Raw genomic sequence first — 27,334 nt, 5'->3', positions numbered from 1 at the left:
TCCCAAAGTGCTGGGATTACAGGCGTGAGCCACTGCCCCTGGCTGGGACAAAGCATTTTATTTTTTTTTTTTTTTTTTTTAGGGACTTTTTTTTTTTTTTGTAAGTCTCACTATGTTGCCCAGGCTGGTTTTGAACTCCTGGCCTCAAACGGTCCTCCTGCCTTGGCCTCCCAAAGCACTTGGATTTACAAGCACGAGCCACTTACTTTCTAAATACAATGCCTTATGCTTTCAATCATATACAGTAACTATTAACTACTTTGTAAAAAGGAAACGAAGATTGTCAGCGAACGACTCCACGGGAAGCCCTGGGAATAGGTAGCGGGCAGGCAAAAGCATGGATTTGGAATGAAATCCAATGGCCATGGAACCAGCCCTGATCATCAGATTGCTCCCCAGTTTTGAGGATCACACTGGCACCCTCCTGTCTCCCTCTCTTTCCTACACTGTGGACAAACAGCCTTGAGATTCCAGGGCGTGTGTGAAGGAAAGCCGAGGAGGGCAGGGCCGCAGAAAGAACAAAGGAGACACATAAGTTCAAATCCCTGCCAGGGTCTGAGACCTGCAACGTCAGACTTTGGGAGCGTCCCTTCACTTCTCCGGACCCCAAGGGTGGCCGCGCCTGCTCCGCGCTCACCCTTGGGGAGTGTAGGAGCCCCCTGCTAAGTTGCTGAGCGAGTCGGAGCCCCAAGAACTAGGGTCGAGGGGGGGGGGCGGCAGGCGCCTCTGCCGCGGCTGCAGGTAGGCACTTCCCCACCCCCGCGGCCCCCTCCTTCCTCCTTCCTCGCAGCTCGCACACCCACACAACCCTCGCCCGTCTCGGCTGGAGAGCTGCTTTCGGCGCCAGCGGGCAGCAGCGTGTCGTCAGCCAGCACAGCCGGCCGAAGACCAAGCCGGAGGGCTGGGGCTGCGCAGAGACCTGCACACCCGCAGCGCGGAACCGGGGGCGATTCCTATCTTTCTTTCATGCTTCTTTCTTTTTCTTAAAACCAGACCAAACCAAACCCAAAACTCCCCTGTTCACACCGCAACTTGGAGGAGCGGTGGAATGATTTGAAGGAACTGACGCAGAGGTTTTATTCATGAACCTTGAAGAAGTTCTGGGCAAGTGACTCAACAGGACCCTCGGGGCCCAGAGTAGCCCCAGCTCCCGGCGCTGGTTCAGTCTGGCAGTGCCCTCTGTCAGCCAACCCGCAGCTGCAGGTAGGGGTGCGAGACGCCCCCTGATTTTGCTTTGGGAATAATAATGACACTACCCATAGCTTGGACCCAGGTGGCCTCGCTCAGCGATTGTCCCCACCAGGTAAGCGCACCCCCCAGGGGTCTGCATTGGTCACCCGGGTGGGGACCTCGAGCTCCTGAGAAGTCAGTCCATGCTGTTTAGCCACAGGCAGGAGTGGGGAACTGGTAGGACAGAGCTTGCTTTTATCACAGGAAATTGTGGGAGACGGGAATGGAAGGCGGATTTAACATTTTTTATTTTTGCATTGACGCGTGGGGATGAGATGCGTATGGGCCTGGATTCTTGTAGGAAATGGTTGCGGAGCAGGACTGGGCGATAGGTGTCTGGATTTTTGCAGGGACTGAATGGGGAGAAAGGTCGTTAATTTTTGCAGAAACCTGTGAGGAACTGGCGGTGAGAGGTTATGATCCTGAAAATGTGCAAGAAATTGTAAAAAGTAGGCATCTAGGCATTTCTGGGAAATGATGGGAGAAGCACTTACCGCCCTGGTTTCACCTGACCCCCATGCTCGGCCTTCTGGAAGATGCCCACAGACACTGGCAATAATGGACGCCGGCACACTCTGCCGGCGCGGCCGGAGCCCCGGAGTTCAGTACCTCGGACAGAGCCCGCGCCCCACAGCCCAAGGCGCACAGTGAGCGCCGAACAGCCAGGCTCCCTAGCCCCCCGCCACCGCTGCTCTCAGTTCAGGGCAGCTACGTAACACCGCCTCTAGCTCCGCGCCAGAAAGGGCTCTCGAATCGCAAAAGCAAACGTGTTCGATTTCTGATCTGCTCCTAACTGCTTCCCGTGACTGCAGAAGGAAGAGGCGGAGTGTAAAGATATCTCCCAAGCTTCCGCGAAAACTACAGCCAAACGGTGTGGCCTCCCTGGGTTTCGGAAGGTGTACCCAAACTTCTTTAAAAATCTAAAGCATTTTTTAAGCGCTTACCATGTGCCAAGGCCCCGTGCTAAGCCAGTGCACCACAAATTTGTGTCCTATGAATATCCCCACTTCACAGATGAGAAAACTGAAGCAAGAGAGGCCGAGTAACTTGTCCAGGTTTATGGAACTACCAAATGGTATGGCTGCGCTCTTAAACGCTGCCAGATTGCAGTAGTGGGAAGATATGCTTGAGTGGAATTCCCTGCGTGAAATAGTTCTGAACTTGGGGTCAGAGGAACAGAGTTTAAACAAAGCCGTAGCACTTACAAACGTGTGCCCTTAGACAAAATTACTAAATGTGTCTGAACCTCAGATTTTAACTATCTGTAAATACTTGATAATGCTTTCCTTGCAGAAGTGTCAGGGGAGGGTGGCCAAAGAGATAATACGTGTGGAAAGACCGGAAACTGGGAATTGTGGTTGGGTGTTAGGGGCTGAAAGCAGGGAGCAGGTAATTAGAAGAGAAGGAGAATCGGCGGTGAACACTTCCCTCAGCACATTTCAAGGGGGCTGGACACAGAGCGGGGCTCAGTGGGAGGAATTCTGGATGAGCTTAGTTCAGTGTGTAATAGCCTCTTAGATTTTTTTAACAGGACTTTATAGAGAGTGTGGACATACTGCCTATCATTTGATCCTTGTAACAATCTTGTTAAGTAGGCAGGACTGGGGTTATTCTACTCGTTTAGCAAAATGATGCTTGCCTGAAATTACTCAGGTACTTAGTAGCAGAGCTGGGATTAGAATACAGAGCTCCCACCTCTCTAGCTTATAATCCTTTCACACGGACTGGCACATCCTCAGGAGCTTGGATTATGGGGCAGTTACAGCAATAAAGTGTATTTAGACAAGTACTATAAATACGTGACGTTGATGTTTTTTAAAACCATTTTGAAACAGCAGTTTCATATGGATCAACCTCATAAACATTTATTGATTATATTCTATTTTGTTCCACAAAGAATTTAAAGCAGTTTATAAGGCTCCACAAGATGTCAGGTTTGCATATATTCGAAGTAGTCAAGAAAGCACAGGTGAAACAAGATTAAGGCTATAGCCACAGATAGAATGAATACAAATTATATATATTATAAAGTCCTAGAAACTTGCTCTGGTCTCTAAGTACTAGAAAGTGTATATCCAAGTCCTTTCTTGGAGGTCTAGGAACTTTGAAGATGTCTGCAAAAGTCTGTGGACTCTTCTTTTTTGTATAATTTCATCCCTTACCCTCTGTGAGATCTTCACTGTGCCAAACAAGGGATGTTTGACTGAAAATACAATGTCAGTGTGACTCGAAGAAGGGGAAATAAAGTGTATGACATTGTATCTGCACTCAGGTAATTAAGTGTTAGTTACATAATTTCTAATGGTACACATGAGTACACCATACTTTAAAGTTTATATAAAGGTTTACATCCATTAGCTTATTTAGGCCTTCTAACAACTCTGAAGAGATAAGCAGCTATGAAGTGATAGGAAGGACAAAATGCTAGCATCATGATTTTATATACTACGTATTTTACTTTCATACACAAACCAGCATCCCTACACAGGCAAGTTAAGTAACCTGAATGTTTGAATTGGGCCAATTGTAAGACTACAGAGAATGACAGAGCCTTTTCAAACTGAGCAGTGAATAATCCATCTTAAAACATTCAGAGAAAATTTAAAACACAGTGCCAGCCAAGCAAGACATGACTGTGGGCTACACTGGCCATCAGACCTTTAAATACGTAATCTTGGTCTAAACTACTCAGGCCAAGGACGTGAGACGGCATGGGAGTGAAAGACCCTGGATTCAGAGAGAGAAAAGTTTCAATCCCTTATTTAAGTTTCCTGTTTCTAAACAAGGAAGATTGAACAAGATGGTTCCTCTCAGCTTAAAAAATATAAGACATCTTTAGTTTTGGGGACAATAAAATAATCAAAGGACTTCAGGACAAAGATAGCAAACATTTACATCTACTTATTGCCTCCATGAAGGAGGCATCCTTTTAATTTTTGACACTGGTGATATTTTAATCTTCAGTATTTCCTCTCCAGCCCCTGTGCCACTGGAAAATATATTGGCCATCGTTATAATGGAAATGCGTCCAACAGAAAACAGCCCAGAGAGGTGAAAGTTATGGCAGGGGTGGAGTGGGGGTGGAGGATTGGCGGGTAGAGACAAGGAGGACAGCAAGGGAGGAACCAGGCAAACTTTGCTCACTTCTCAGTTTACTCTTCTTATGATACACATGAAAAAAACCCACATTATGGTTGCTACTTTTTTAAGACAAAAATATTCTGCCCAGAGCAGCCAAAGTGGATGGGATTTCAACATTTTCTAAAAATGCATCAGCTTTTTTCAATCCAGATTGTTTCTTTTCTCTCCAATAAGCTTAGAGATCCTGTAAATCACTTAATAGTTCTAGTATTCCAATTGAACAATGAGATCACTTGGACACAGGAAGGGGATTATCACACACCGGGTCCTATTTGTTGGGGGGCGGATAGCAATAGGAAATATACCTAATGTAAATGATGAGTTAATGGGCACAGCACACCAACATGGCACATGTATACATATGTAACAAACCTACACGTTGTGCACATGTACCCTAGAACTTAAAGTATAATAAAAAAAATAGTTCTAGTATTCCATGTTTTTAATATTTATTCACTTTGATGCATAATAGTAAATTTTCAAATTAAGGTAAATTAGATTTTGGTTGACACTTCTGTCGAATGGACCGCTATTCAGTTCTACCTTTCAAACATCTCTCCAGCTTGAGTCTTTTTCTATCTCCCAGCTGTGCTGTTTCTGATCCTCTTCATCTCTCAGAGGCTCCTAGGTGATCCCCAAGCCTCCCAATCCATCTCCCACACTGTGGCCAATGATCATGTCATTCTCTTCTTTAAAATTCTTTATTGGTTCCCTATTTCCACATAACAAACATCAAACTGCAGGACAAGGCTACAAGGAACTTGGAATCTGATTTCTGCAGACCTCCCCGTATTTGCTTGCTCCGTCAGTGCACTTCCCAACCACCACCATGCACTAACCATCAAGTTCTTGAAATGTCCATGTCCTGTTACTTTTTGCCTTTGAACTTGTACTTACTCCTGAGTGTAAGGACTTCCCCCTTTTGGTTCAACAAATTTCCACTCATGTTTTTCAAGTACTGGCTCAGTTTTATTCTCTTTGTGAGCCCTTTCCTAATTTCCACCCCGAGTCCCTCCTGGCACTCACATCTCCTTGTTTTATATTTGTCTTCCACTCTGGGACTTATTAATTACTTTGCACTACAATTATGTCATGTAGAGGCTAAGAATGTGGACTTTGGGGTTAGACTGCTTGGATCTGAATTCCAGCTCCACAACATATTGCCTGGGTGATTTGAGGTAAATGACTTTGCCTTCCTGAGACTCAGTTTCATTTTTCATAAAATGGGGATAATAATAGTACCCACCTCATAGTATTACTGTAAAGATTAAATGACACAATGCATATAAAGTGTCCAGCACATTGCTTGGCACATGGCAAGCATACCATAAATGTTTATTACTGTCATTAAAATATACATCCACCTTCCTACTAAATAGTAAATTACTTAGCAGCCATTCCTGAATTTTATACCTCTTTATCCTTAACACCTAGCCTGGAGTAGGTAATCGATATATGTTTGATCATGAATGAATGAGCAAGTAGATAGTTGATATATGTTTGATCATGAATGAATGAATGAGCAAGTAATGCCAGTGTTTTAGTCAAGGTTTACTTGGTTATAAGTAACAGAAGTTAATTCAAGCTACCATAAACAAAAACATGCTGACTTATTGGAAGTCTTCTAAGGTGTTCATGGACTCCAAAGACAGTTGAAACTTCAGAGGATAGAGGAAAAGTACTCTCTTCCTGCCTCTCATCTCAGCGTCTTGGTGTGGTTACTTCATTTACTTCATTCTTCTTCCTCTGCACATCACCTTTTCTGCTTCTCTGCCCTTGTGGCTAACCCACAAATGCTACTCTTACATCCAGAGTTCTCTACAAACAGCCCAGCATAACTGGTGTTTCTCAGTCTCAATTTCAACATCCACCCAAGGTTGAGTCAGCCCTGCACATGGGGCAGGTCAAATAATATAAACCATCAGCCTCACTCTGTGTGTGGGGGAGGGCAGGGATAATATCAGAAAGAAAGAGTCACTGTAGCTTGTGAGAGTCAGAGTCATTCATTGATTCCTGAATGACCATGGGCAAGTCACTTCTTCACTCTTGACTTCAGTTTCCTCATCTGTGAAATGGTAGAAAAACCTTCCTGACAGGGCATTTCATGGTTCATGGGAGGCAGTTAACATCAGTCTGGAGCAAAAACATACGTATTAACAGTTTATTGGGCTATAAACCCTGGGGAGTAGGAATGAAGGAAAATGAAAAGTGACGCAAAGGAGGAGAAAGAGCAAATACAAGGGAATACATTTATTGAGCTAGCCACAGATTCATGGCAAATGTGCTGATTATTCTGTCTTATGGAAATTGTATAATCTATTGCATCTTGGAACAGGCAATTGGGTGAGGAGAGGCAGAAGCATTTATGTAACATCTCTTTCCCATCCTCTATTTTCTATTGGTCAACATCTGTTCTACAAAGGGTTACTCCCTCATACTTATTGGTTGAGTAACCTGGTTTTTCCAGGCAACTGCTGGAGAAAGTCAGGACAGGGTCAGTTTCTTCTGGTCAGCAGAAACCAGGTATGGGGGTTTCACCATTTGTAGCAGACAACAGCAGCAGTGACCTGACACTAAGACTGTGGGAAAGGTTTGAACTTTGCTAAGACCACTCAGGCAAGAAAGCAAGGTGAGTGTGTAACACGCAGAGGCAGGGAAAGTAGGCATGGCTATGCATATCTGGCATGATGCATGAATTTAGTCTGCCATAATTTGTAAGGCTATTGTCAACTGAGGCCATGTAAACAGCAGTCTTTTAAGCCCAGTATTCTTTTTTTTTTTTTCTTTTTTGAGATGGAGTTCCTCTCTTGTTGCCCAGGCTGGAGTGCAATGGCACGATCTCGGCTAACTGCAACCTCTGCCTCCCGGGTTCAAGTGATTCTCCTGCCTCAGTCTTCAGAGTAGCTGGGATTGCAAGCATGTGCCACCACACCTGGCTAATTTTTGTATTTTTGGTAGAGATGGGGTTTCACCACGTTGGCCAGCTGGTCTCAAACTCCTGACCTCAGGTGATCCACCCGCCTTGGCCTCCCAATGTGCTGGGATTACAGGCGTGAGCCACCGTGCCTGGCCAAGCCCAGTAATCTTAAAATGAAAAGTGTACGATTATTGCAGCATGCTAACAGTTAACGTTAGCCTGGCACATTTTATCTGGGCTACAAGAGTGAGGTAAGCACCTGATTCTGTCCTCAGACAAAGCTCTTGTATTTCATCATTTAAGGAAGTTCAGATGGGAGGCCCACAGTGAAAAAAATGACAACTTGCAAAAGAACTCACTGACCACACAGAATGTTATGCCTATTGGTGGGCTAGATATAAATATTCCAGACCACAGAAAAGAACCTGGATGCCTTTTCTGCAACCTGATGCCTCCTTAGGTGCTGAAGGGGAAGAGTTAAAATAGGGACAAAACCTGAGCATAGGGGAGGAGGAGGCCACTGATTCCAACTGAAGAGAGAGAAGGATTCTCCTACATACACCATATTTCTTCCATTTCTTTCTTCTTTGCCTCCTTTCCTGCCTCTCTTCCTCCCTCTCTTGACTCTGAGCTAGACTAGAGGTGATTTGCACCGCATGTAACATAAAAGGTAACCCAATTATCCATCTGTCTTCCTTCCCACCTTCCTTTCCTTCTTTTTCTCCTTTCTTCCATCTTTTCCTTTATCCTACTTTCTAATTATCACACAACTAAGAAGGGAGAAAAGACAGTATTTCTAGTTTGAGGGGTGCAGGGGGCTCTGTGGAGGGGGCTGACCCAGGTGATTAACAAGACTGATACTCAAAGGAAGTTGCAAAGAATTAAGGAACAAAGGGGATGTGGCATCTAGTTTTGTATATGTATGTGTGTGTTTTCATATGTATGTGTGTGTGTGCATGCACGTGTGCAAGAGAAAAAGAGAGAGAGCATATACAAATATGGTGTATAGCATTCCAGAGTATGAAGATATTACATTTTCTTTATCTATTTTCTCCTCCTCCTCCTCCTCCTCTTCTTCTTCCTTCTCCTCCTCTTCTTCTTCTTCTTCTTCTTCTTCTTCTTCTTCTTCTTCTTCTTCTTCTTCTTCTTCTTCTTCTTCTTCTTCTTCTTCTTCTTCTTCCTCTTCTTCTTCTTCTTCCTCTTCTTCCTCTTCTTCCCCTCCCTCCCCTCCTTCTCCTTCTCCTTCTTCTTCTTCTTGAGATGGAGTCTCACTCTGTCACCCAGACTGGAGTGCAGTGGTGTGATCATAGCTCACTGCAGTCTCGAACTCCTGGGCTCCAGTGATCCACCGGCCTCAGCCTCCTCAGAAGCTAGGCCTATATGTGCAAGCCATGACACCCAGCATTTTTTTTTTTTTGGTAGAGGCAGAGTCTCACTATGTTGCCTCAGCTGGTCTCAACCTCCTGGTCTCAAATGATCCTCCTTGGCTTCCCAAATTGCTGGGATTACACTTGTGAGCCATCATGCCCAGCTTATTTTCTTCTTGATGGGTTGTTTCCAGTTTTTGTCTTTTATGAATAGGGCTGCTGACGTCTTTTGGTACACATACTAGTTTATTCTCTAATATTGCTACACTTGGCCCAGGCTCTGGGTGTTTCTTCCACTGGTCTCACCTGCGTTCTCTAATGCAGTTGCAATCCTCCAGGGGCTGGCTGGGGCTGGCTGGGCTGAGATTGTCTCACTCACATTCTTGCAGTTAGTTGGGGCTACCAGCTAAAACTTCATGTGCCCTTCCTGGTAGGTATTCCAGACTTCTTTACATAGCAGCTGAGTTCCAAGACAGCAAACTTGGAAGCTGCAAGGCCTACTCAGGCTTTGCCTTGGAAGTCACACAGTTACATTTTATGGCTGAAAGTGAGACACAAGGCTGACTCCTAGTGTACATATGAGGATGGGAGGACCTCATGGCCATTGTTTGCAAACTACCACAGGTGTAAACCTAGGCATGGAATTACTGTGTCCGAGTGTGGGCTTTGATTCAGTCTAGTTCAATTTATTTATACTACCAACAGGTTCCTGTTGCTTCCTGTCTGCATGCCTCTTGGTATTGTCAGTCTGTCTAATTTTAGCCATTCTAAAATGGTATTTTGTTTTACTTTAATTTGATTTTCCTTGAGTACTAATAAGGCTGGGTATCTTTTTATGTACTTATTGGTCATTTGTATATCCTCTTTTGGAGGAAGTGATTTGTAGGAGTTCTTTATATAGTCTGATGATGAGTCACTGTAATTTCACTCAACCCTCCCTCTTTGATCTTGAGTGATTTTCCTCTTGAGTACAAAGGAAGTAACATTTGAGCTGAAGTTTGGGGGATGATGAATAATTAAAGAAGAGCAGGGAGGCCTTATAGTTAGAAACATGAACAGTGCCAAGAGGAAAAACACATGAAGAATGGTGCATTTGAGAAATGAGATTTGAAGATAGAATGTGAAGAAGACTGGAGTGGCAGGGAATGAGTCTAGAGAGGTAGACTGAGGCCAGGAGAAGAAGGACCCCTTTGATGAAATGGAAAGAAGCACGCTTTCTCTGGACATTCCACTCATTTATCTAGTCTTTGGAAATTCTATTTCAAATCTCCAGGGTTCGAGACTGAAAAGCTTATTGATGCATACGGCTTTAACACAGCAATGGTGTGTAGGACCACAGAGGAGTAAAAACAATTAAAATTGACAGAAAGAGAAGAGAGAGAAAGACCATCACACACACAACACACACACACACACACACACACACACACACACACACACACACACAGAGATCAGTGGGAGAATGAAGAAGACAGAAAGGAGATGGAGAGACAGAAATGGAGACTTGTTGTCAATGTATTTAATAACCACACAGTGCCCTCGAATGGTGGTAGTTTTGCAGGAAATCTAGCAGAACACATAAACACAACAACATCAAACTCAAGTAGTTATCAGAACAATGCATTTGAAGAAGCAGAAAGATATACACTAGACTCTTAGCCGTGGTTACTTCTGAAGAGGAGAGAGTTTTCAAGGAGGAGTGGGGGATGAATAAAGGAGACCTCTTCCTCTTTATATACTTACATGTAGTTTGTTTGTTTTATTTTAATAGCAAGTATCTATTCACATATTAATTTTTCAAAGGCATATATATCCATCTCTCAGCTTCAACCAGGAAAAGCTTTTGCCTTCCAACTTAATAGAGTAATATAAATAAATAAATAAGTGATCAGGTGAATAGTGTAAGAGAAAGAATGATGTGAATCAGATCAGGAGGAAACTCAGGCATTGTGGCAGGTAGACCACATGAGCCATCTGCTCATTAGGAGCCTGGAGGCACAAAAAGCCCATGTGAAGGTGCTGTACTGGCAGAGACATGGCCAGTGTGGTACCCGTGGACTGGCAGAGCATCAAGACTGGGACACCTACCTCTTCTTATTTGTGAAGGGCCCCTCAAGCAACACATAGGTTGAAGATTTTGAGTCCAGGAATTAGGGAACTGACAAAAAAATCAAAATAGAAAACTCAGGTTTGACAAACCTCAGCTGAGAAAACTTTGGTCTGAGCTTTATTTCCTAACATTTGTGAGCAAAAATGCAATCCCCTTCTCCATTCTCTGTCTCCTATCAGCTCAACCAGAGAGAAGGGAATAGCATGGCATTATTCTGAACAAGGAGAATATGAATTCTGACATCTGCTGGAAAAGTGAGGACTACAACCTGGAAAAGGATAAATAGATTGATTTTGTTTTACAATTGTTTTCACTGTCCCTACCCCATCAACCCCCATTACAATAATCATACATATTTATTTTGGGAAAACTGCAAAAAGAAGAATATGAAACCACTCATAATCCCACTGCCTAGAATAAGGATGAACATTTTGGTGTGTTTCCTAAGTCTTTTTGATGCACACCAATAGCAACACATGAAACAATTATTTATGAGGCGACTTGTTCATTACATGTGAGTCATTGCTAAATGCTGAGGACACAGCAGTGAAGAAAATAATTCAAACCTTTTTCTAAGGAATGTAGAGTTCTACATTTGTGGTAAGTGCTGTGCAGTCAACACAATAACATCTTGCATTTAAACAAATATTTACTCTATGCTAGGCATTATGTTAACTGCTTTTCATGTGGATGTTTTATACATACTCTCTTAGGCAGTCTTTACAATGACCCTATGAGGTAGGTTACTACTATCCCCCCTCCCACTGTGACACATTATTACAGACACAGAAACTAACTCAGCAATGTTAGATAAGTTGGCCAAGTCAATATAAGTTGGGATCAGGTTGGGATATGACTGTACCCAGACCCTGTAATAAGCATGCTGCACAGATCTGCTATAAAATATATAACATTTGTTCCCTCTTCTTCCTTTGCTAGGTTTGATTGCTACTGTGGCGTAGGTACTCTAAACTGTAGCCAATATGATGGATGATGACACTGAATTAAGGACTGATGGAAACTCTTTGTTAAAGGCTGTGTGGCTGGGGAGGCTCAGGTTGACCAGACTGCTGTTGGAAGGGGGAGCTTATATCAATGAAAGCAATGACAAAGGCGAAACAGCTCTCATGGTGGCATGCATCACCAAGCATGTGGACCAGCAAAGCATCAGCAAGTCCAAGATGGTGAAGTACCTGCTGGACAACAGGGCAGACCCCAATATCCAAGATAAGTCTGGCAAGACTGCCCTCATCCATGCCTGTATCAGAAGAGCCGGGGGAGAAGTGGTCTCCTTATTACTGGAGAATGGAGCAGACCCCAGCCTTGAGGATCGCACTGGGGCTTCGGCTCTGGTTTATGCAATAAATGCAGATGACAAGGATGCATTGAAACATCTCCTTGATGCCTGCAAAGCCAAAGGGAAGGAGGTGATTATTATAACAACAGATAAATCGTCTTCAGGCACCAAAACCACCAAACAGTATCTTAATGTCCCTCCTTCACCCAAAGTAGAAGACAGGCACTCACCTCCACTGTATGCATCTCCCTCTGACATAGAACTGAAGTCTCCAGGCCTGGACTCTCCACTCACTGAGAAGGAAGATGACTTCTTCAGCCTCCAAGCAGGGCATCCAAGCAGTTGTAACACCTCCAAGGCTGTTAATGAGCCTGGGTCACCCACTAGGAAAGTCAGTAATCTCAAAAGGGCCCGTTTGCCCCAACTGAAGAGGCTCCAATCTGAACCTTGGGGCCTGATCGCGCCCTCGGTGCTGGCAGCTTCAACGCGTCAGGATGAGACCCATGGTGCCAGCACAGAAAACGAGGTCATCAAGAGCATCAGTGACGTGTCCTTCCCTAAAAGGGGGCCCCTCTCCAGAACCAACAGTATCGATAGCAAAGACCCCACCCTCTTTCACACAGTCACAGAGCAGGTTCTGAAGATTCCAGTCTCTTCAGCACCGGCATCCTGGAAAGCAGCCTATGAAAAAGGTCAGGCTCCCCACCCGCGTCTGGCCAGGAGAGGAACTCTGCCTGTTGACCAAGAGAAATGTGGTATGGGTCCATCAGGACCTTCTGCTCTCAAAGAGCCAGCATCCCTCAAATGGCTGGAAAATGACCTCTACGACTTAGATTTACAGCCAGGGCCTGATCCTCCCAACTCCATTTCCCTTGAATCTGGCAAAGGACCTTTAGATAGAAAGAAGCTCAACAGCTCTCACTTGTCTCTTTTCCACGGCTCTCGGGAGTCCCTGGACACTGTACCTAGCACATCCCCCAGCTCAGCACGCCGCAGGCCGCCACATCTTCTAGAACGACGAGGTTCTGGAACTCTGCTCCTTGATCATATTTCTCACACTAGGCCTGGCTTCCTGCCGCCTTTAAATGTGAATCTGAACCCACCTATTCCAGATATTAGATCTAGCAGCAAACCTTCTTCCCCTCTTACTAGTGGCTTAAAATCTATGGTTCCTGTTGCTCCAAGTTCACCAAAGAGAGTTGACTTAAGAAGTAAAAAGAAGCTCCTCAGAAGGCATTCTATGCAAATCGAACAAATGAAGCAGCTGTCTGATTTTGAAGAAATCATGACCTAGAAGCTTTAGAAAGGCTTAAAATAATCAATATAGTTTACGGAAGGGACTACGGATGAGACTGCTTCCTGATCATTCCTTAATGTTGAAGTGTGGCCACTTCAGAAGATATAAAAGCAGAATGCTGCTTCACTTCTGAGAATAACCCCTGGGTTTTTAAAGGCCTACTTGAAAAGAACTCACGATAATTGGGTTTTAAAGATAAATTTTTAAAAATTCTGCAAAGGAAAAAAGCCTTTGGAGTTCAGCGGTAACATAGCAAGTACAATGATCTAAGCTGAGGACATCAGTAATTTTCTATCAGACAAACAGAAAACAAGAATTTAAATCAGGAGGTAGTATTTGGAGTATGTCATTTATAATAAATCTATAAAGTGCCTACATAGAAAATGAGGCTTTAACATTTGTTAGAATGTACAAAAGCCCCAAACCAACCCCTCAGTGACTAAATCTGGGTGTCTGGGTTCTATCTGATGGAGTAGAAGCAGAACTCCCCCATGGAAGAGGCTCTGGCCTGTGGGTCCTGGCTCTGACTCTGTCAGGGCACTGTAATTCGTGGTGTGGTTGAACTCATTCAGCAATCCAGTAATATATTTTGTTCACATACTAATTTGTATGTGCTCTGAGTACCCAAATATCCCATCTATGTGGCCCCTGAATTATGATATGTCATGGTAGCTTATGCCTTAGAGACAAATCTTGCTCCAGAAATGAAACTTTCCCAAGATCCCTCCCCTGACACAGGCTCTTGTGTTGAAATCTTGTGAAAAACAGTCAAAGTTAACTAACTTGGAGTTGAATGTGATACAATTATAGATTACAGATATAAGGAGCATTTCCGTATTATTCTTAAAACTCTACGAGATCTACCCAAACCAGAATGATAACTGAGGAGGGGTTGTGCATAGATTAAATGGTAAAGTGGGTGGTTCTCAGGTGAGAAGCAGTGAGGACAATTCACTTTGCAGCCTAAAAATTTAGGGGATGCAAACTATCATTTCCCCTTCAGTCATCCAGATAATTGAAGAAAAATGTGGTTTCTTCTCTTTCTGAACTATCTAGGTGAGAGGAGATTTGTAGAAATAACCTGTACAACCCTTTTAGGCTGCTTTGAGCAAACTCAAGAAGGAAAGCAGAGACTTAGCACATTTGGTATAATGTAGCCATATCTTAGATGAATATATTTTTGGTTATTTCCATTTATGTTTCCTCTTGTGCTGCTGAGATCTATTTGCTCTATGGTTAAAAAGTTCAATAGTTCCTGAGGACAGCATCATGTAGAGGAAAGAGTAAGGGCTTTGAGTTTGACATATTTGGGTTTGCATACCAGTCTGATCTTTTACCAGCTGTGTGACCTTGAGCAAGCAGCTTAACTTCTCTGTGTCTCTGTTCCCTCATCTGTAAAATAGGATTACTAATGCTGCACCTTATAAGGTTGTGGTGAAAATTAAATGACACAATGTATGAAAGTGCCTGCCATTGTGCCTGGCACAGGTAGAAGTCACTGAAAAAGAAGTAGCTAATTTTAATGTATTTCTTGAGACTGCTGAAGCAATATCTCAACCATGCTACACAAAATGGAATAAAGTTTCTCTGGAAAAGTTCAAGTATCTCCATGAGATCCCCAGTTATTTTATAAGTACTGATCTCTAAACTCATGTGTAAAGTAAAAAATTCTGCCACATAAACTCTACATATTATACAATTTTTCTATAACTACATTTGCTATAAATTTATCTGAATATTCCAAACAAAAGTGTTAATGATGGTTAAACAAAACAAACTTGGAGTTGTTTGGAGGGCTATCTGTGCTGTGTGTCATAGGATGTTTAGCAGCGTCTCTGGCCTCCACTCACTAGATAGCAGTAACACCCTCTCCCCAGCTGTGACAACCAAAAATGTCTCTAGACAAGGCCAGATGTCTCCCGGGTGCATCACCTCCATTGATCTCCACTGCTAGACCTATCATATACGTCAAGAACAACAAAGCTGTATGGAAATGTGAGTGTTGACTGGCCAGCTAAGCCCTCCTGTTAACTTAAGACAATTCAAATTGTGCTTTAGTAAGATGACTAATCAATACTAGTGTTGGGCCTTCAAGATTCTTGGCCAACACACTCCAACATGGGGCTAATGGTCTCATACTTTGTAGGAAGGGAAGAAAATAAGAAAAGCACACAAATTAGCAAAAATCTATAGCTCATGAATGTGGTTTAGTGTGGACAACTCTGTTATTTTCAGAACCATTTAATCATTAATAATTCTTACCAAGTAGAAGCTATCCTGGGCAAAGAAACAACTTTCCAGTGCACTAAAAAGAGAATCATACGACAACCATCATTCTCAGCAGCTCATTAAATGTAAACACACACATGCACACACACACAGAGAACACATTTTCCATACTTTTCCAGCTGTTGTTAGCATCAGTTAAAACTGACCTCTGGTGGTAGTATCCAGCTGTGAGTTTAGCAAGACACTGCATCACAGCAATTTTTTTCTAAACCTTTAGCTAAGATTTGGAAACCCAATATTTCCTAAGTAGTGAATGTGGTCCATTTATAGTAATTACCTTAGGTGAAACACCAAACATGATGAGTTGCTCATTCAGGATAGCCAGTCCATTGCACAAATGTGTAATATCAGGTACTCTCATGCCACTCATTGCCTGCATCAGTCAGTCATGACCTTTGCATCAGCCTTTCAATAGACAGTCATCAGGATAGTATCTTATCTCATCACTACTTGACGATAAGTTAGTTGAATTAGACTGTTCTATACCAGTACGACAACCAAAATACTTTCTCATAGATTATGCATACATATGCAATTTTGTCCATGTCAATGAACCTCATAAGAATGCTTTTTAAAAGTATATTTTAGATTCAAACATGCTTTCTAGATCAGAGGTTAGCTTGTCGTTTTGGAATCCTGGAGTCACAAGTTAGCTGCAAACTATAGTTTCAGTAATTCAACTGCTTAAGTGTTTCTGGACTGTTTATCAAAATATATTACAGAATGTGAGACTAAAGTTTAAAGTCTGGACCTTTGGTTTAATTTCTAGACATTCCAAAGCTTTTTTTTTTTCTTTTTAAAAAACCCATTGTCAACTCTCTTAGAACTTCATCAAGTAAATGGTACCTTGCAAATGTAGGTTGTGTCTGACCTTCCTCCTTTTTGTGTGTTGGTGCCTCAGATGTATCATGTGCTGCTTGAACTGATTCTCTACAGTGTTCAATCCTAGTCTCAAGCTGATGATGTGCTCAGAGATGTATCAAAATCCATGTAATGACACCATTTAGATGTTTCTAATATGTCAATAAATTATATATTACAATCCTTCAATAGTATTTTCCACTTTTTCTCAGTGCAATCTCAAGTATTACCTTTTCCTTAAGATGAACTGACATGACTGCCTAGTAACATCAACCAAACACCCAATATTTTATGAACACATAATTTACAAAATTAGATTTTAATCAGACAAGCATTATGGTATCTCTCCTGGTTAAAAAAAGCACAGTCCAATGAATGAGAAGGTGCATTGCCACTCCGAGGGGTGAGTTTCTTTACTTGGCCCCTGATGCTCAAACCCCCAGGGCTGCACCTGCCATCTGCTAGTGGCAGGGACTTACCATCAGTGGATATCCCTCCTTGGGCCCTATTTCTAATGTTCATAAGTGTTAATGTAAGCTGATTTCCATGAGCTCTTATTCAAGGGCAGGACAGCAAGTATAAAGTGAATTAGCTTGACGGTCTCTGTGGTCTCTTAAATTCTTGTACTCCGTACTTCAAATTTTATTCAGACTCGCTGATTCTCTGGACTGTTCCAATCCAGAACAGGTACTCTGGAGATTACCCTTAGGTTATCTCCTAGACTACTGAAATAAACTCAGTTAAGTAAAAAAAAGGACTAGTTTTAGGATGTTTGTTCCCCTACTTCTAACTTTAGGAAAGAGGCCCATTTTGTTTCCAGATCCTTTGAGGAGAGATTATGAGGCAGTCTAATTCAGAGTACGCCCAAGATTGAATGCACTCCCTCCTCTAAGGTCAGCCACTTTGACCTTGTCACTCATTGTTTCTCAAGTACCTCCTTGAGATCCCCAGTTATTTTTATAAATATTGATCTCTAAACTCATTTGTAAAGTAAAAATTTCTGTTACATAAGCTATACATATTATACCTTTTCTATAATTACAATTGCTAGAAATTTATCTGAATATTCTAAACAAAAGTGTGAATGATGATCAAATAAAACAAATTTGGAGTTGTTTGGAGGGTTGTCTGTTTAAAGGCTTAGAAGTTTGGGGTTCCTTGAGTGGAACTTGCTCCTTTTCAGAGGAAAACCTTAGAGAGGAGTGGCATATGGTGCATCTTGGTAGGCAGGGCTGCGTTAAGCACGGCAGGAAGGCATCTGAGTCACCTGCCTTGAAGAAACCCTGCTGCTTGGATAATGAACACATCAGCATGGTTATTAATGAGCATGAAGATCAACGGGCTCCCTGAACTTGAATGCTACGAGCTGTTGAAGACTTCCACAGAACAGAGCGAGGAGAGGTCCACGATGACTGAGATGACTTTCTTGTCATCTTTGTTAGAAGGAGATGAACCTAGGATCAATTTTACTTTTACTAAGGAAAATAAAAAAAATGGGTATTTCTACATCCAAAGGTAATACAGAGAAATTCATAGCACTCTGTGTCCTCTAGTCTGAGTTACAAAATGGCATGCATATAATGGGAAGGACAGGATCTGCATCACACAATTTGCCTGGCGATGAATGCTAAAAATAGGGAATGGGCCTCAGGAAATCAAAAGAGGCCAGTGTTTTATAACTATAACAATATCTGATTACAGCAACACAGGGAAAAGAGTCTGACAATTCTCACCAAGACTCCTAAACTAAAAGCGATTCTGTGGTCCATTCTAGCAGAGATTATGGAAGAGTCCCTTTTGAAATCATAGTACGAAAATCTAGTGGTCCTCAATGAAGGAAAAGATAACCCTTATGCATAAGGATTGGAGGAAAGTGAAAGAGAAGGGAAAGAGGTAATTAAAAGATAGAAGAGGTCGAAGTCCTGACAATGTGAACCTATCCAAATATCAGCCTGATGAAATAAGACCACCCGGATCTCCCTTCTAGAGCCATCTGTCTCCTCTGGCAGCATCACAGACACTCCTGGTCTTAGACACAAAGGATGCCTGAAAGTTAAGGGTCCAAGTTAATTTTTCTTACCCTATTACAATTTAGTAAGTGGTTAATCCTGTTTGTGCTGCAGTAGGCACTGTTGGCTGCCTCCTCAGTTTGATTCCTCCTTCTACTTCCTATCAGATCCTGACTTTGTTCATGTAGCTACCCTCTATCTTTGCAGCTTTTTTGATTCAAGGGAAGCTCACCCCATCCCCAGCTCAAAGAGAAGTCATGATTGTTCTAAATTAGTCATGGCAGTTCCATTCTCCTTATCAGTGATTGGTTAAGGGCTCCAGCATCAGCCAGTCAGCACATGGCTTTCCCCTTATCAATGCCTTAGATCCAGAGATGGGTACAGGACCTAAGTCAGGCCAATTGAGGGAACAAAAGGACATTCATCCCATGACTGAAGGACATCCTTTTACTGGACATGACCAAATAGACACGTTATTTGTTTATTTGCTTGTTTGTTCAGTAGTTTGGTTTGACAACCTACTTGTAACATGGGAGAATAGAGTCTAAGGATAAAGAAAAGGAAAGCAAAGCCAAGAGGAGAGCAGAGAAAGGGATCCTGATGATGTCATGCTTGGAGCCCACACCACCTCTGAGCTTCCTGTTATGTGAGATAATATATTCTTGTATCATTTAATATAGCTGTAGTTGGTTTTTAGTTTACTTAAAGCCAAAAGCATCCTTGTATCACTCACTGCTTTGAAATGCCATCTTTATAATACCATATAATATGCTAAATTCTTTATTTTAAAATTATTGAACTCGCCCATCCCATTCTGTTTCATTCTGTGACATTCCATTGATGTATCTTTCTGTACCAGCATCACAGCACATCATTTAAATTATCGTAGAGTTTCAATTTGCTTTCACAAATTGTGAGTCGAGTCCACTCTCAGTTCTCTTCACTGCACAAATTATTTCTTAATATCATTTTATTATTAAAATTATACTGGGATTATGATTGGGGGATTCTATGATACCATTTAGTTATTTGGTACTAATTAACATTTTTAAAAGATCAAATCTTCCAATCCAGAAACATAAACTGTTACTCTAAAAAGTTCATCTTCAGTTTGTAATCCCTCATTAAAGTGTTTAGTTTTCTTCATAGAGATCGTATACATTTCTTTTTCATCCTATTACTAGGTAGCAAGCATTATTGTGAATATGATACTTCTTCCCACGCCATCAGATATTGCTGAGATAGCATAAATTGGTTTCCCCTAATGTGATTACAATGAAAATATCCATGAGATTTTTCATTAAAAATGACAAATGATTCTATAATTCATACAGAAGAGCAAAGAAACTGAAAATAGCTAAGACAATTTTGAAGAATAGTAATGATATTTGGAAGATGATGGTACCAGATGACAAGATTTTAAAAGTTGCAGTAATTAAAATACTGTGATAAGACACAGGAATAGATAAACTGACCCACAAAAACAGAACAGAGGGCCTAGAACATGACCTTGAATAGGTGGAAAATTTAGAAATGATAGAGGTGGCACTGTAGGTCAATGAATGGTGATAAGACAGTTTGTTTTCCACATGAACAAAAATGAAATTGGGTCCTTATAGCATACATACAAAACCAAAATGAATAAAGCAAAACTAATCTTTTGATTATGATTTTTTGGATTTGTGCTTATAAATGAGATTAGCCCAGAATTTTCCCATTTCATACTCATTGTCTGGCTTGACATCAGGTTTATATCAGCCTCATAAAATGGACTCATTTTATATTCTCTGAAAAAGTTTAAGTTTGAAATGAAATGTTTCCTGATTGTGTACTCACAGGTTTTTCTTGTAAGTAGATCTTGCTGGTAAAACCATCTGGACCAGGTGGGACTCGTGTGTGTGTGTGTGTGTGTGTGTGTGTGTGTGTGTGTGCATTCATCCATACACATTACATACATGTTCATAGTGTGTAGGGTCTTCATTCACAAATGAGGAAACCAAGGCTTAGAGATTTAGGTGACCTGCCCAAGGTCACACAGCTGGGAAGTGGTAGTTTGGTATTGGAACTCCCCAGTCTGGCAATCTGTGTCCAGAGCCCTCTCTTTTATCAAGTACCTGAGTTTCAGATTTTAAATACTAATTGTTTTTACTTAATGGTTATACGGGTTCTTAAGTTGGGTTTAGTAAAACCAACACCTGGGACAGTGATTTGGGCTCCTGTGTTGTATCGAGGGGGTGATCTTCAGGAAAAACCTCTAAGGAAGGTAGGGAAGCAGGATTGAGAAGAGAGAAAGGCCCAGAAAGAGGTGATTTCAGGTAAGGTCTAGCTTTGGCTGGATTCCCAGAGGAGGAGTGTAGAAAGAATGCATCTGGCTGCAGAATTGTCCCTCTTTAGTGCAAGGGGCTCCCATTTTATTCTTGCTTTAGTCAGTCATAGACTGTGGGCTGAGGAGAAGATGCTATTTTTTTCTGACCCAGATTTAGGGTAATTCTTGGGAGAAGGGGGAAGCTGTAAAAACTAAGCAGTTAACAGAGCAGCTGGGGATGAGTGAGCTATCTGGTAAAGGGAATCTGTACAGGGCACCCAAACAGCATCTACCACTCCTAGCTATTTGGGTTTTATATTTCTTCCTGAGTCAGATTTGAAAGGATACATTATTTTAAGAAATTATCCATTGTTTCTAAGTTAATACATGTTTTGGAATAAAATTATTTACATATTATTTTGAACAGCATTGTTGAGGTATAACTGACATACAATAATGTGCATATAATGTAAAATTTGATCCTTTTGACATATGTATACACTGTGAACCATCATCACAATTAAGATAATGACCATTTTCATATTTCTCTTTTTTCTTTTGAATTCATTTTACTTTAAGTTTTGGGATACATGTTTGGAACATGCAGGTTTGTTTCATAGGTATACATGTGCCAGGGGTGGTTTGCTGCACCTATTGACCTGTCCTCTAAGTTCACTCCCCTCATCCCTTACCCCCCAGCAGGCCCTGGTGTGTGTTGTTCCCCTCTCTGTGTCCATGTGTTCTCACTGATGTTGAACATTTTCATTGTCACCAAAAGTCTGCACATCCCCTTTGAATCTTATCCCCAGTACCTACTTATTTGCTTCTTGTCACTTCATATTAACTTGCATTTTCTAGAGTTTTATATAAGTGAAATTCTATAGCATGTACTCTGTTGCATCTGGCCCTTTCACTTACCATAATCATTTAGAGATTCACCCATGTGGTTTCATGTATCCCTAGTTCATTCCTTTTTATTGCTGAGCAGTATTACGTTGTAACACAATTTGTTTATCCACTCACTTTCTGATGATCAGTTGGGTTGTTTCTAGTTTGGGGATTTTACAAATAAAGTTGCTACAATTCATATGTAAGTTTCTGTACAGATATATGCTTCCTTTTTCTTTTGTAAATACTTACGAGTGGCACGGCTGAATCAAATGGTAGATATATATTAGTTTTTTAAGAAACTACAAAATTGTTTTCCAAAATGATTGTATCATTTTACATTCCTACCAGCAGTGTATGAGAGTTCCAGTTTCTTCATATCTTTACCAGCACTTGCTATAGTCATTTTAATTTGAACTATTCTTCTAGGTGTGTAGTAGTATCTCATTATGATTTTAATGTTGATTTTTTAATGACTAATAATGTTGAGTATCTTTTCATGTGCTTCTTGACATCCATATATCTTTGAGGAAGTGTCTGTTCAAATCTTTTGCTCATTTAAACAATTATGCTACTTGTTTTCCTATTGTTGAGTTTTGGGAGTTCATTATATCTTTTGGATCACCCTTTAACAGTGTACGCTTTGCAAAGATTTTGTTCCAGTTTGTGGTTCTCTTAACACAATCTTTTAAAAGCAAAATTTTGAATTTTAAAATCGAATTTATCAATTTGTTCTTTTACACAGATTGTGTTTTTGGTGTCTTATCTAAGAAATATTTGCCTAATTCAAGGTCGTAAATATTTTGTCAATTTTTCTTCTAGAAGCTTTATAGCTTTTAGTTTTACATTTAGGTCTATGATCCATTTGAATTGATATTTGTATGTGGTGTGAGATATGGGTCCAAGTTCATCTATTTTGCATATATGTATCTAATTTTCCTGGCATTATTTGTTGAATGAGTTGTCTTTCGTGCCTTTGTGAAGAACCAGTTGTACACATATATGTTTGTTTTATTTATGTAGGTATTTTTCTAGAAATTAAAAAATTGATTATAAAATTCACTTGGAAATGCAAAGGACCTACAATAGCCAATACAGCTTTAAAAAAGCATGGAGTTGGAGGACTAGCTCTACATGATTTCAAGATTTATTATAAAGCTACAGTAATCAAGGCAGTGTGGTATTGGCATAAAGATAGACAAATAGATCAATGAATAGATTAGAGAGACCAGAAGTGAACTCATACATATATGGACAATGGAATTTTACTCAGCAATAAAAAGGAATGAACCATTGGCATCTGCTACAACATGGATGAATCTTAAAACAACTATGCAAAGATTAAAGAGTCATACTAAAAAATGTGCTATTATATGATTCCATTTATGCAGAATTCTAGAACATGCTAACTATTGTATAGTGATAGAAAGCTGATCAATGGTTTCAGGAACAGAGGACAAGGATGTGGAGCAACAGAAGAAGGGATTACAAAAGAATGAGAAAGCTTTTGTAGGAAATAGATTTGTTTATTTCATGCTTGAGATGATGGCTATACAGGTGTATGTGAAAACTTACCTAATTGTACACTTCAAATATATACAAGGTATTGTATGTCAATTAGCCTCAATTTTTACCAAAGTACCATAAGGAATTCCCATGAAACAGTAGGAAGAATCAAAGAATGATTATAAAAAGGGAGAGGGGAGGGCATCATAGGCTGTAAGAGGAGAGAGATGTTTTGTAGAGAGTGTGAGTGGGATGGGGTTCCCAAATGGAACTGGCAGATCCTTCTGGACATATAAATAACACAAGCACAGCCATGGAGTTGGAGATGACCATGGTTGCCATAGCATGTGGGGCCCAAATGGAGACTGGACCTTGTAGAATAGAGATGATAGCTGGGATGAGTTGAAATGGTCAGGGTGAGAGGGGATGTGCTGCTTCTGTGAAGGCAGGAGTTTGAATTTAATGTAGTAAGTGATGGTAACACCTTCTGAGCAGGAAAGTGAAATGATGAGCCCTCAACATCCTCCTTAAGGCTCTGGTTTTTGTCCACTCTCCCTGTGAGACTGTAAAAGTGAAAATTCAAAAATGTTCAGGATTGGCCAATGCCCTCATGGGAAAAGCAACTTTTGAGAATGCTTCTCTTTCTAGATTATTGTTTTCCTTTCAATTTTGGCTGGGTAATTCTTTACTCTCTTGCCAGCTTTTGATGCCTCCCAAAAAACATTTTAAAGTTGTATTTTAGTTGTTTTCAGGGGAAATTTATGTTCAAATAATCTAACTTGTCTTTACCAGAAACTGCAAGTCTTTGCTATGTTTTTATTACTCATTTTACTGTGATGTGGCAAACAGAACCAGTATTCACCACCATTCAGTTTTCCTCTCCTTCTGGACACATGGAAGGCCAATTTCATTCACCTTAGGATTTAGCAGGGCCATGAGATCAATTCAAGATGATGGGCTATGAGTGAAAGTAATGTGTGTGCCTCTTCTGAGCTGATGCATTTAATTGCTGTTACGAGATCTTCTCACATTCTCTTCCCCTGTTGCTGTGACGGAGGAGATGTGTGTTTCAGGTGAAACAATTTCAAGATTATGGGGATCTCTGTCAGTCAGGTTCCCTGAATGACTACATGGAAGAGTTCTCTGCCTTTGAACTTGTGAAAAACATAGAATGGATAAGAAATAAACTTTTGCTGAGCCCTGAGATTTGGGGGTTGATTTTTACTGCAGAATATCTTTTCCTCACTAATACATAGACCATGTGAGGCTACTCTTCCTTTCCTTCCCTTCCCTTCCTCCCTTCCATTCTTTCTCTCTCCTTTCTTCCCTTCCATTCTTTCTACCTCCTTTCTTCCCTTCCTTCTTTCATTTTCTTATTTTCTTCAGGTTTTCTTTTAAATTGAAGAAAAGAAGCCCAAGCTCACTGTTTGAAATTATTAAAAGTCTTAATAATTGGAAGAAGAAAACCTTCAGAATCAATTCACCCAATTCCCAACCTCAGCCTCTATTTTAAAGTTTCAGACATGGACTCCCAGACAAGGACAGAATGTCAAAACATTAATGCCAAGGTTTTGGGTCTTGAATTTCATTCTCTTTCCATTCCATCATGTTGTAGTTAAGAAAATAAGTTATATGATGTTTCTTTTTTCTTTTTCTCTTTTAAAGAGCAGAAGAAATTATATTTATTTATATAGAAACAAAGACCCAATGGGGTAAGAAGAAGTTTGAATTTTTAGCACGAGGAAAATATAACTCATGCATGGTGAGTAGGCACATGGATTATTCTCTTCCTATATTTAAGATATTAATGTTTCTTTACCTCACACTCAAGAGAGAATATGAGTCATTTTCACGAATCCAACATAATGTGTGAATTGCAAAAGCTTTTCAATTTTAAAGATCATTCTGTAGTCATTTAGTCACAATATTTTCCTGTCCAAAGCTTAAAATTGAAGGGTTCTTTTCTTTTTCAAATTTAAATTTGTTTGTTTAATTCACATAAAATTACGTATATTTGAAGTATACAACATAATGTTTTAAAATATGCATACATTATAGAAAGGCTACATTGAGGTAATTAACATATATATTACTGCATATGTCATTTTTTGTGGCAAGAACACTTAAAAGGTACTCTCAGTGATTTTCAAGTATAGACTATGTTATTAACCACAGATGCCATGTTGTACAATAGATTTCTTGAATTTATTCCTCTTATCTAACTGAAATTTTGTAATCCTTGGCCATTTCCCCAAGCCCTTCACCCCCTAGCCCCTGGTAACCATCACTGTACTCTCTACTTCTACCTCTCTAGACACCCCCCCTCCAAGATTCAGATACAAGGCCATCCAGTTGGCAGAACCTGGGTCCCATGCCCACACACCTTGGGACCCAGAAGCAGAGGGAGAGGGACTGTCTGCCCCTCTTTGGCTTTGTGATGAGAGGGAGAGTTTCCCACCTAGTTTGGGATTTCCCCATAGGAAAGATAGTTAAATGCTTGACAGCCACAAAAACAGTTGTTCTGGGGAAGTTGGTGAGTCTCAGGAGAGCAGTGTGTGTCACCTTTCTTTGATTGGTTTGTTCAGGGAAAAACTGGTATTGGTTATAGCTCCATGGCAATGCTAAGTAGTCTGCAAAGTTTCCGTTTGCTTTAGTCAATCCACACAGTGATTGTATTGCTTTTTTGCTTCACCATCAATTACCTGCATGAGGCACGCATAAACTCTGCTTTTGTTTCAACATCCTAATAGCATGCTAGGGAGTGCTCCTGTTGGATGAAGCAATGATAAAGTTCTGCTTTAGGGCACAGATAGGTCCACCTTATACTGCCCATCTCATCATAACACATGTAACTTATAATGTTTTCAATTCATGATAGGTTTATTCAGATGTAACCCCATTGTAAGCCAAGGAGAATCTGTACATATTTAGAGAAGTAAAACATAAATGTTCAGTTAATGAAAGTCAGAGGCCGGGCGCGGTGGCTCAAGCTTGTAATCCCAGCACTTTGGGAGGCCGAGACGGGCGGATCACGAGGTCAGGAGATCGAGACCATCCTGGCTAATACGGTGAAACCCCGTCTCTACTAAAAAATACAAAAAACTAGCCGGGCGACGAGGCAGGCGCCTGTAGTCCCCAGCTACTCGGGAGGCTGAGACAGGAGAATGGCGTGAACCCGGGAGGCAGAGCTTGCAGTGAGCTGAGAGCCGGCCACTGCACTCCAGCCTGGGCGGCAGAGCAAGACTCCGTCTCAAAAAGAAAAGAAAAAAAAAAAGAAAGTCAGAACGTGAACATTTGTGAGTCTCTCTTGGGTGCCACTTTTGGACTTCTGCATTCTCCTTCCCCTGAGACACAAGCACTATTTGGGTGTTTATATATACAATTCTTGTCCTTTTATTTCTTTTTCTTGCCTAACCTTTCCTGCTAGAATTTCTGGGACAATGTTAAATAGCAGTTGTGATAGCAGGCATTTATGTCTTATTACCAAGTTTGAAGGAAAAGACTTCAATGTTTATCATTAATCATGATACCTGCTCTAAATTTGTTACATTTTATGACATTAAGGAAGTTGTCTATTATTTCTGTTTTGCTAAGAGTTTTTATCACAAATGATGTTGAATTTGTCACTTTTTTTCTGCATCTGTTAAGATCCTCATTTTTATTTACTGTTTTAATTATTTTTTATTTACTTTTTTTTGTGTGTTTATTTACTGTTTTAAAAGGGCTTCACAGAAGTCACCCCAGGACTACAGTGGATAGAAAACATTTTTGTTTTTTCTTTCAAGTTATCCTACCTTTAGTACCATATATCATGCAATATTTGCCATATATCATGCAATATCAATGTTGGAAGGAACCTTAGAGGTCATACACCACTATAATCTGTCACCCAGGTTCATGAATCATCTCTGTTGTTGTTAAGTGGTTGGTTGTTCACCTGCATCTGTTCAAATATTTTCAGGGATGAAAAATGTACTATCCTTGTCCATTCTATTTTTGGAAATCTCTAGTTCCAGAAAGTCATTTATTGTGTGAGCTGAAATGTGCCTCAGTGTTAGATTTATGCTTTGGTCCAAGGTTTGCCCTATGGAACATGTAGGACAAGTGTTCCCTGAGG

At 40.9% G+C, this 27,334-nt stretch overlaps 1 protein-coding gene across 1 annotated transcript; it reads left to right on the top strand.

Moving 5' to 3' along the window:
- Window positions 1-883: 883 nt before the first annotated feature.
- On the top strand, window positions 884-16,698 carry ANKRD34C (ankyrin repeat domain 34C). Its single transcript, XM_017886881.1, has 2 exons — window positions 884-1,303; window positions 11,705-16,698. The coding sequence occupies exon 2, from the start codon at window positions 11,749-11,751 to the stop codon at window positions 13,354-13,356; it is 1,608 nt and encodes a 535-aa protein (XP_017742370.1). The 5' UTR covers window positions 884-1,303; window positions 11,705-11,748; the 3' UTR covers window positions 13,357-16,698.
- The last annotated feature ends 10,636 nt before the right edge of the window (window positions 16,699-27,334 follow it).

This window comes from Rhinopithecus bieti, unplaced genomic scaffold (assembly GCF_001698545.2).
Source record: "Rhinopithecus bieti isolate Rb0 unplaced genomic scaffold, ASM169854v2 scaffold_15087, whole genome shotgun sequence".
NCBI lineage: Eukaryota > Metazoa > Chordata > Mammalia > Primates > Cercopithecidae > Rhinopithecus > Rhinopithecus bieti.
This window is presented reverse-complemented; position numbering and strand designations above follow the sequence as displayed.

Coding starts and splice junctions, on each gene's coding strand:
- ANKRD34C (XM_017886881.1), top strand. CDS start 11,749: ATGATGGATGATGACACTGAATTAAGGACTGATGGAAACTCTTTGTTA.